This window comes from Rhinopithecus roxellana, chromosome 18, assembly GCF_007565055.1.
Source record: "Rhinopithecus roxellana isolate Shanxi Qingling chromosome 18, ASM756505v1, whole genome shotgun sequence".
Taxonomy (NCBI): Eukaryota; Metazoa; Chordata; class Mammalia; order Primates; family Cercopithecidae; genus Rhinopithecus; species Rhinopithecus roxellana.
The window spans coordinates 49,759,252-49,770,832 of NC_044566.1; the positions used below are offsets into that span (position 1 = coordinate 49,759,252).

General features: G+C 39.2%; 1 protein-coding gene across 1 annotated transcript in view; it reads left to right on the top strand.

The window, feature by feature from the left end:
- The window catches only part of EPSTI1 (epithelial stromal interaction 1), a 109,603-nt gene extending 98,421 nt beyond the window's left edge, over positions 1–11,182 (top strand). Inside the window, exons 10-11 of the mRNA XM_010368069.2 lie at positions 2,237–2,336; positions 8,783–11,182. Of these exons, the coding sequence (XP_010366371.1) occupies positions 2,237–2,336; positions 8,783–8,791 (109 nt within the window). The 3' untranslated portion in view covers positions 8,792–11,182. The remainder of the gene's footprint in view (positions 1–2,236; positions 2,337–8,782) is intronic.
- The last annotated feature ends 399 nt before the right edge of the window (positions 11,183–11,581 follow it).

The following is an 11,581-nucleotide window of genomic DNA, read 5'->3' on the forward strand; positions in this document are numbered from 1 at the left end:
TAAGGAAGAAATTGGAGGTGATAGGTTACTTAGGAAGGCCTCACTGCAGAGGTGACATCAAAGGAAAAGGAAGAACCAGCCACATAGAGACTGGGGGCAGATGCATGGACTTAGATGGCCTACGAACAGGGGAGAAGCAAGCACAGAGGCTCTAAAGTGCAAATGAGCTTGGACTTTTTGAGTCCCAAGTGATGGGATTTTATTATTATTTTATTTTATTTTTGATTTTTATTATTTTTTTAGACAGAGTTTTGCTCTGTCACCCAGGCTGGAGTGTAGTGACGTCATCTCCACTCACTGCAACCTCTGCCTCCCGGGTTCAAGTGATTCTCTTGTCTCAGCCTCCTGAGTTGCTGAGACTACAGGTGTCCATCACCGTGCCGGGCTAATTTTTGTATTTTCAGTAGAGATAGGGGTTTTGCCAGGTTGGCCAGGCTAGTCTCCTGACCTCAAGTCTTGCACCCGCCTCGGCCTCCCAAAGCACTGGGATTACAGGCATGAGCCACCACACCTCACCCCATGCGATGGGATTATAGTGAGTGAAGAAGAGAATAATACTCAGTGAGGGAGGAAAGATAGGCAGGAGCAAGATAACACAACATTTTATAAGCCAGTTTTATTCTAAGACCAATGAGAAGTCATGGGAGAATTTTAAGCTACAGGAAGACAAGATTTCTTTCATAATCTAGTAAAGTTGTTGTATGGGGACTAGATTACGGAAGGTGGGAGTGAAAGCACTAGCAAGGTGAAGAGGAGATCATAATTTAAACTAGAATGGTATCCATGGAAAGGAAAGTGTAAATTTAGGATGTGTTCAGGAGGTAGAGCTAACAAGCCTTCCAGTGGTTTGGGTGTGGGGTGGAGGATGCTGAATGAAAACCCATCTTTGCTAATGACAAAAAAGACTGGATAAGAACAGCCCCAGGCATGTAGGCAGTCCAGGATACCAGTGGTTGTATTGTTTAATGGGGAGCAGGGTCACTTTCCTTTTCTTGATAGTTGAGTCTCCAGCGAAGTTGGATACTATTCTATCTGCACACTGACAGATTGAGAGAAGGTGACTTAAACATGGAGCTTGGCAGTGAAACAGGCTGACTAGAATATGGCACTTGGATGGATTTTATGGTAAGACAGGAAAGAAGCTTTACAATAGCTGAGGTGGAACCACAGCCTGATGGGACCTAGAGTTGTTGAGAAACAGCAACTAAGATGGCATCTTAGCTAGCACTGAGCAAGCACAGACAGACAAAAACCCCCTCCAGCCTTTGGCTTTGCCACCCAGCCTTTATTTTCCTCAAAGTTCCCAAATCTCCCCAGTCACCGGCCTGTAGCCAGTCACCACGACCACGTTCTGCTTATCTTCATGACTGAACAAGAGGCTCACGTGACTGGTTCCTGCCTTCCGTCCTTCCATAAATGTATATTTGCTGCTATGCACCAGGCATTGTGTTTCTGCTTCCAAGAAGCTTATAGTCTTATTTCTGTACTTCCTAAATAATCTGTTGATATCATAAGGTACCTATTGCAGTGTCATTTCTTCAGTTTCCAAGTCCCTGACTCTATTCAGCCATCCGTGGGCAACTCAGAGCATGGTGTTACCTGTGATTTATTATTTTAAATTTAAAAATTGAAATATGAAACACAGAAAGGTCCATAAAGCAGATATTTATGATGATTAATTATAAAGTAAACAACCAGGTAGCGAGCTCCAGAAATAGAATAATATAACCATCACCCTACTGCCTTCCATTTCTGCTTTGCATGTGTGGAGTTTACTTTAGCAAGACTGGCAGTGGAGTGCAGGGAACATGGGAAGGACATCTGTCTTGCAGCAATAATGCCATAGAGCTATCTTTGGTTCTTCTTCATGTTTTGGTTCGTGCTGAGGCTTCTGTCTTTCTCCAGCCTCTGAGGTTCATACCTGGCATGACTCTGAGGGCTGTAGTTTCTTTCTTGAACTAGGGTCTTGCTGAACTGGTAGGAGATGAGTGCCTGAAACTCTCAGGTTAAGAACTCATACCCCCTTTGGCTTGAGCCAAGATTGGCACCATCTCCAGTAAAGAGCGGTTAATAGCATGTCATATGGTTAGTATGAAGAGAAGTGTCTGTAGATGTCTTGTAAGCTGAAGCCAGGAAGCTATCCCCAGGGTCAGTTCACACAACACATTAGGTTCTCAGAAATCTCTCAGCCCTGCAGCAAGTTTTCTACTCACACACATTTTTCATTGTTTTAAAGGGTAAATAATGCTTTTCTGGACCGACTCCAAGGCAAAAGTCAACCAGGTGGCCTCGAGCAATCTGGAGGCTGTTGGAATATGAATAGCGGTAACAGCTGGGTGAGTTTTTTTCTTTTCTCTTAAAAAAATCATCTTTGAATGTTGAAGAATAAAAACAATGAGAATTTTTAATATATGTTTTGACCTTCTCCCCAGATATTATGTTTTTGTTGTTGTTATGCTGTTCAGCAGTGTGATGGGCAGTCAGCCAGGGGGATTACTGTAAATTCCACAATAGCTTCTGAGAGAGAGAAAGTCCTGATTTTAGCTCTGGCCAATCACAATAACAAATGACACCTGCCCTTTGTTTTCAGCATGATTGCCTGGACTCTAAGGCTTTTTATCATCCCTTGCGCAGACCTACAAAAAAACAAATGAACGTTTTTTTTTTTCAGAAAGATTTTAAATGAAATATGGTTATAAAAATAATAAGCATTCTCTAGTAATACATTCTTTCAGTCAAACTAACACATCAAAGAAACCAGTAGTTAATTTTTCACTACAAAATGATTTTTTAAAAACCCTATAGCAAAAGGCACTTTTAAAAAATGAAATATCCTTACATATTTCTGTGATGAAAACCTTGCAACTGTGTTGTAATATGTGTTTAATGTACTTTGTGTGCACAATATGTTATTGAGCGAGCACCAAAGCTTTGGAATATATATAATTGTAAGGTTTGCAATGTGTATAAAATCAAAAACTAAAGACCATAGGCCTTCCAGTTTCATTGAAGTCCAAGTGCATAACTGCCTTCTCTCTCTCACACTCACTCCCTTTATATACACACACATCAGATAGAAATCTGTAAACCGGTAAAAATACAACAAAATAGTCAAGTGCTTGCTGACCTAGAAAGTCTAGAGAAGATCTTCCTTTAATAAATACTCGACAGACCAATGATCATGTTTGAGAAGTCAATCTGTTAGAAATCTTATAGCATGTACCTTTGAAAGACATCTAGTAATCTAGTAGTTTAAATTGATGAATGGATTTTACAAATGTATACATATTTAAGATAATTGAACATAAGCAAATTTGCAGAGAACGCTTCCTGGATGTGTCTATATATCCCTAATATATGCTCATTTGTTACACTCTGGCATTCAGAATGGGACAGTATGGAACAGAGAAAATAACTGAAACGCAGGATCTTTGCATTGTGTGATGCAATGTACACATACTGTCTTGCAACAATATGTGAGTAGGAGTCATGTGGAAAATGGGCCATTGTGAGTTGCAGACATTATCCAAGCTTGTATAACTTAGTTGTGAAACACGATTGGAATTTAGATTTTGTCAGGGCTTGGAAACACACTGTATGGTTGTCATTTCTTCTCTATGGAACTGCTCTTAAAACTTAGAAAGTATCTATCTGGAGCAGAGGGGAAGATGATGGGAAGGCATAAATGGATATCACATAGGCTTCTGAGGACGTGAGGATGTGGCAATCTGGCTCACCAATGACTATTGGCAGGCCTTAGTGAGCCACAAATCTCTGCTTAGATTCCTCACAGATCAAAGAGAGGAGCATTGTTTTCTCATGATGTAATAGCGAGGATGATTGGGTGAAATTTTTAGTAGGATGGGCATATCCAAGTCCAAAGGGCTTATCAGTGCTTTCCTTACTTAAAAGAAGCAGCAAGAGAAATCTGGAAAGTTCCTCAGGTGCCCACCTTCACCTCTATTGACCTCCAGACATCTGCACTTCTGTACTTGCTTTGCTTTATGATTTATCTTCTCCACCTCCTGGGGGACTTTGTTCTAATAATACTCTCTCCTCTCTACTGAATTGCTGAATGTTCCATCTCAACTAGAACACTTCCATCAGCATAAAATATAAATCAGTTATCAATTCTGTTGATAGCACATTTCCGAACTCTTGCTACTGCCCTGTTTCTCTGTCCTCCTTCAGAGTAAAACATTAAAAGGTGCCTACCCTTGCTATCTCTAGTTTCTTTGTTTTTTCTTAAACCCACTCTTTTCAGGTTTTAGAATCTACCCATCAAAAAGAATGTTCTTTTCGTGGTCACTAAAAGTGTTCACATTGCAAAATCCAACGATTATTTCTCAATCTTCATCTTTTGACTGCTCGCCATTCTTCGTCACGGTGAATCACTCCCTCTTCTTTGAAACCGTTTCTTTACTTAGCTTCTGGGACACTGTACTCTCCTGGGTTTTCATATACCTCTGTAATAACCCCTTTTCATTCCTCTTTGCTGAACTCCTTGCATCTTCCTGCCCTCTCAACAGTGAAGTGCCTCAGGGATCTGCTTTGGACCACTTTCTGAACTGATGTTCACTTAATACCTTGATGACCTCTTTCATTCTTATGAAATTAGATGCTAGCTGTATGTTCATGACTCCCAAGTTTATTTCCAGCCCAGACCCCTTCCTCCAAACTCCAGACTTGTGTACCCAGTTGCCTACCCAACACATCTCTACTTATCCAAGATGTGTAATACACATTTCAGCCTTAACATGTCTAAAACCTAACCTTTGATCCCCTTTACCCCAGTGCTCTATCTGCACATTTTCCTGTTTCCGTAATGGTGCAGTCTCTCTCTCACACCCACACAGCTAGCCATCAACAAATCCTCTTGACTCTTCCTTCCCAATATATCCAATTCAGCAGCTTCTCACCATCCTCATCATCATTATCCTGCTTCCAGCCTCTCAGTGCTCATCCAGATACTTGCAGTAGTCTCCTAGATGGTTTCCTTCCTTCCACAATTACTTACCTACAGTCTGTTCTCAATACAAGAGTGAAAGAAGTCAGATTCTGTCCCTGCATACCCCTCCAATGGCTTCCACCACCCCCCAAATCACTTTTAGTAAAAGCCGAAGTCCTTCCAGCAGCCTACCAGGTGCTGCATGATCCAGACCCCTTCTTAGGCCTCTGGCTCTCCTTCTTCATTTCTCTCTAGCCACACCAGCTTTCTTGCTGAGAGCACTGGCTGCTCTGTCTATACTATTCTCCATAATATCCATATGGTTTGTCCTCCTTCATTTACTTTCTTGAATTCCACGGTCTCAGTGAGGTTACTTTGACATCCTAGTTAAAGCTGCTGCCTGTCCTCTCACTCTGGCTCCTGCAGTTCCCTTTCTAGGCTCCCCTCCCTTTTTCTATAGCACTCTTCAACTTCTAACATACTTTTGAAACATAATTTCCTTGTACGTTTTGTTGACTGTTTACTCTTCACCTCTCCCTGTGGTGATTGATGTATGTTCCACGTTCTACAAGGGCGGGGCCATTGGATTGTTGTGTTCACTGACATATCCCAGGCATAAAACAGTAACTGGAACTTACCGCACACGCAAGGAAACAAGTGGTTGTGATTCAACATCACAAACACAACAGAGGGCCAGATGATTTCATGTGCTAAAATGATTAGATACTGAATTTAAAAAATATTTGATGAAATAAAAATTGGATTTGAAATAATGAGCAAAAAATAGGAGGCAATGAAAGACAACCAAGCAGACTTGAAAAAGAATTAGACCAAAATGCCATTTCTTATCAATTATTTGGCAAAAAGAACCCTAAAAGATTGACAATATATACTCTGTCGGCAAGGCTGTGGGGAAAAGGGTACTTTACACATCATTGGTGGACACGCAAAGTGATACAAACACTATCAACAGCAATGTCTTACTGTCTTCCCATTAAACAAAGACCAGGCCTATACATATTAGAGCAAAATTCTATTAAACTTTCAAGGAACAAATTATTTCAAATGTCTGGAAAGTTTTTCTGATTAAAAAGAAGGAAGTATTCAAAATGATTAAGCGGGTAAATGTGACTTTGAATTAAAATTAAACAAAGACTGTATAGAAAAAAATAGACTCAGTATCACTTATAAACATAGATTCAAAACAATCACAAGATTTTGACAGGATAAATATGAAAAAGCATAGCATGTCCTCATGAGATAGGATTTATTCCAGAATTGCAAGCTTGGCTTATTGCAAACAAAACAAAAAACCTACTGAGATAATTCACCTCATAAATTATAAAAGAAACTCCATATGATCATCTCAATGAGTACAGAAAGCATTTGCTAAATCACAATACTCATAGTAAAATCTTCTAGCAAACTAGGAATAGAAGGGAAATTTCTTTGCCTCATAAAGGGATCAAAACTGTATAATAATAAAAAAACATTAAAAACATTTCTGTTAAATAAGAGATATAAAGATTGAAAAGGGGGAAAAACCTTTATAAATCACAGATGATACAATTATTTACATAAAAAATCCAAAAGAATTTACATTCAAATTATTAGAAGGAAAAAACGCTTGGCAATGTTAGTAGATGTAAGATCAGTATGTAAAAACTACATTTCTACACATTAGGAGTAAATAAATCTAATTAAAAGATCCAACCAAAGATATGCATGACCCTTTTTAAAAAATTCTAAAATTGGCTGGGCACGGTGATTCATACCTGTAATCCCAGCACTTTGGGAGGCTGAGGCGGGCAGATCACGAGGTCAGGAGATCGAGATGATCCTGGCTAACATGGTGAAACCTCGTCTCTACTAAAAATTCAAAAAAAATTAGCCAGGCGTAGTGGTGGGTGCCTCTAGTCCCAGCTACTAGGGAGGCTGAGGCAGGAGAATGGCATGAACCCAGGAGGCGGAGCTTGCAGTGAGCTGAGATGGCTACACTACACTCCAGCCTGGGTGGCAGAGCGAGACTCCTTCTCAAAAGAAAAGAAAAAAAAATTCTAAAATTTTGTAGAAAGATACTGTGGAATAAATAAATGAAGAGTTATACCTTGTTAATAGATAGGAATGAGCTCTCAAATAAGTTATAGATTCAAATAAATTGTAATCAAAGCAAAGAACCAAGAGTAACCAATTCACTCCTAAAGGTAAAGAAGTATAGATGGAAACTTAATTGTGTATTTAGTGTGGTATGCAATTGGCACCAGCACACCCAACATTTCTGAATTTTTAAATTTTTTTGTATGACAGAAGGGGGTAGAGCACATCACTGGGAGAAAGCAGACCGTTCAACAAATGCTATTGGGACCATTGAGTACTTACATGGAATTAGGTCCCGACATAATTCATAACATTTCTAAGTGGATTAAAGCTTCTAAATAGGAAGGAAGACTTTTACATTTTAGAAAATAAGACAGGGTATTTATAAAATAGAGCTGAGAAAGGATTTTGTAAGACCTAAGGTATAAACCAAGAAAAAAGAGAAAACCGAAAAAGTAACTGTACCTACATTAAATTTTAAAACATCTGTTCATAAAAGAAAAACATACAAAAGTAAGAAGAGAGGACATAAATTAAACTTTTATTTAGGACATGCTTTGCAAATAACAACTGGACGCAATTAATATATAGATTAACAACTTATATTAATATATTAGAATTACTATTAAATTAAGGATATGTCACCATTTAAAGACTGATAGATGAGGACTGAGCTCCTCCAAGGAATGAAAGAGGAAGGTTATGCCTCAATTCACAAAGACTTGGAGGAAATAGCAGAACCAGTAAAAAGCCAGAGCCAGAGAAAAGAAGGAGGAAGGCAGAAATTATGATAAAACCAAGCCATGGAAAGAAGCAGCGGCTTCTTGAAATGTCATATAGACACTTAAGCAGTAGGCCTCCAATAAGTGTGTATGTTAGGTGGACTGATTTTTATTTTTTAATCATTGTTAATTTAAATCAGTCTTCTCATATTTCTTAACATATACATTTATTCTTCAATAATTGCTTTTGTATGTAAAAAAATACATTTTGATTTTTCTAGGGTCCTCTATTAGTTTTTTTGAGGCACCTAAGGTGGGTCACTTAAAAAATCCCTTTAAATGATATTTCCTCTGATACAGCAGGTGAGGCTCTTTGGGATGCTGTGGAAACTCTTAATCCTATGTCTTCAAGGGCAGTTCAGCATTTCCTATGACCAATGAGGCAACCTGAGATTTTAATTTCCCAAAGTGTTAGAAGAAACAGCAATAGTGTGTATTCCATACATAACGTGGCCCAGCACTGTGGAAGGCTTGATGGAGGTCTCTTGACCCTTTGTACATGGTGTGAGTGGAGACTCATTAGTCTATCTCCCTACCTCAAGGTCCTCTTAGAAGGCACCTTTCACCTGCATAATACAGCGTAACCCTACTTGAGACATTTCCATTTAAATTGCTCTGTTCCACATGTGTTCTTCCTGTCCTTGCTGTAACTGTGTAGGCGGGTGACAACATTTTCGAACTATATTATTTGTGACCTCTGTTAGTCTAAGAACACAGCCAATAAGACATCACTTGACAAACCATTACATTATTGGCCAAGACTATTTTGGGAATCAAATGCAATGTGACTTGAAAGAAAATAGTTTCGATGGTCATTTAAGTTGTTAATTTTAAAAAATGGTCATTTTAGCTTGATGCAGTAAGAGCATTCTTTGCAGGAACTTCATTTTTGACTACAAAGGCTTTGAATTTTATTTTGCTGCTTGTGGTAATTTTTGTTTTCTTTTTCTTCCAGGGTATATGAGAAAATATTGACTCCTATCTGGCCTTCATCAGCTGACCTCGAAAAGCCTCATGAGATGCTTTTTCTTAATGTGATTTTGTTCAGCTTCACTGTTTTTACCTTGATTTCAACTGCCCACACACTTGATGGTGCAGTCAGGAGTGACTGGCTTCTCCCTGTCCTCATTTATGCATGTTTGGAGGAGCTGATTACTGAACTCATATAATCTCTACTGCCAGGGAAATGCTACATTATTTTTCTAATTGGAAGTATGATTAATGTTGGTAAGGTAGAAAAAGGAAGTCACTTGATGCTTTCAGGTTAATCAGAGCTATGGGTGCTACAGGCTTGTCTTTTTTTTTTTTTTTTTTTTTTTAGCAGCAGTTTATTTATAGCTCATTTCTGGACTTTCAAGTCTCTGTTTCCAGAACCCCTTACATTTTCTGCCCCATGAATTCTTTTTTTTCTTTATGAAATTTTTTTTTCGTTTTTTATTATACTTTAAGTTGTAGGGTACATGTGCACAACGTGCAGGTTTGTTACATATGCTTTGTACATGTGCTGTGTTGTTGTGCTGCACCCATTAACTCGTCACTCACATTAGGTATATCTCCTAATGCTATTCCTAATGCTAGCATTAGGCTTGTCTTTCTAAGTGACACATTCTTATCTAATTCTCAGATCAGGTTTTGGAAAGCTTTGGGGGTCTTTTTAGATTTTAATCCCTACTTTCTTAATCTGTGGTACAAATATGCACAAAAGAAAAAAATGTCTTATATTCTTTTAAACAAATTTATAAATAAATTTTGAACTACTCTTGTACAAATCGGTCATTTTTATTTTTAATGACAAGTTATTGGGGTTTTCTCTCTTGAAGGGCCTCATTTTAATTCCCCTTTCCCGGCCATATAGATGAAATATAGTACTGTCATGACTGTTGGCTCTTGTTTTGGCCTTGACTTACTGATAGTGTTACCGTGATTTTCAGAGGGGGACAGTTTATCTCCAGAAAGGTCAATGTTTGTATACAAATCAGCTAGACACAAATATAGACATCATATGTGGTTTGTAGGTGTTTCAGAAATTTGTTTTTTCTTTGCGCAACCTATTTCCTACTCCTAGTTAGTTGGCTTTCTTATTCACTTCTGTGACCTTGAACCAGTTCACAGACCCTAGAGTGTAAGAGTATTGATTTTCTATGCTGTGTAATCTAGCCCAATCCGTCTGTCCCCTCCACCTCACCATACCCCAGCCACCACATTGTATAGCGAAAGCATTGTATTCAATCTTAGAATAAAGGTAAACACAACAAATCATCTTTGCAGCTGGGCAACTAATAATACTTTGCGGCATTAAGAGATCTTCTGTGTTACCAATCACTCTGTTGAAATGAACTTTCCCAATCTCTATTCAGGAAAACATGGGAATTTGAATTCTTGGGCCAAAATACATAACTGAGGGGTTCACAGAGCTAGGCAAGGGTGTGCTAGGAAAGCGCCACATTGGTGGGTGGGGGTTGACAGAACAGATGGTGTCAGGCAATGTCTCTGGAGTAAATAATGCAGATATTCTTGGTTGCGTCTCCTCTGCCAGATGAAGCTGTGTTAATGCTGTTGACACTAATATAAAATGTTTGGTCCATTTGAAATCCTTGTCATTGCCTTATATGGGGGAATCTCAATCCCCCAGCCTGTGTTGAAAACATCACCAAACTGATTGTAAATGTGCGGCTGTAGCAGACATTTTACCGTGGTGGCGTGCAGCCATTTCGGCCCTACACCTGCCAACCTGGCTACCTTACAGTTGTGTTCCTATTTTTGTGTCTATGCTTGGTGTGCCTCACTTGCTGCATTTTCCCCATGCAACCAGGAGTTGATGAAGGAAAAAATGATGCTTTCTTACTTTGGAAGCTCTCAGGGAAGTTGGTGTCAGTTTCTCCTCCACTGCCTGGCCTACCCCCTACTCCAAACAAAGATTTTGTGCAAATGTGTAGTTCCATATTTTAAAAATTGTGCAGATATGGAAACTTGTGACTTCATGACCAAAACTATCTAGAATATGTGTGGGGGTGTAAACATCTTTCTTGATCAATTATCTATGTAGGCAGAGGTAACCAGGAAAGAAGTAAGAGTTGCTGCCTAAGGGAGCCCACCATTTTACTTTTCACATTTAATCTGCCATGTTGAATCAGCTGGAATAAAACCTGACTCATAGATAACTCTGGACAGGAAATCCCAAAGTTCCACCATTTCTATACTTAATTTTAACGTCCTTTTTTGTTTTTTTTTGGTAGAAAATAAAAACAAGAAACAGATCATTCCAATGTAAGGTGTGTGCTATAGAAACCTTAGGCAATGTAGATGTGTAATAAAATATTTAATAAACTTTTAAACACTTTTATGTTTGGATTTACCACTTTTTCCTTCGTGGTTTGTTCTTGGTATTATGTTGATAGATCTTAAAATGTGCAAAGCAACAACCTCTACCCAGTGGCCCTATTTTAACAAAATAAAGGATTTCCTCTACTACTGGGCTTAGTTATATTATAGTAGATAGGCAGATAGGAGCAGGCCAGCAGAGACCCCCCCGCCCCACCAGGAATGTCAGGCAACCATCAGGTGATGGTCAGTCAAGTGTTTTTTGTTGTTTCTTTTCTTTTAAGACAGAGTCTCACTCTGTTGCCCAGGCTGGAGTGCAGTGGCACGACCTCGGCTCACTGCAACCTCTGCCGCCCGGGTTCAAGAAGTTCTCCTGCCTCAGCCTCCCAAGTAGCTGGGATTACAGGCACCCGCCCGCCAGCACGCCCGGCTG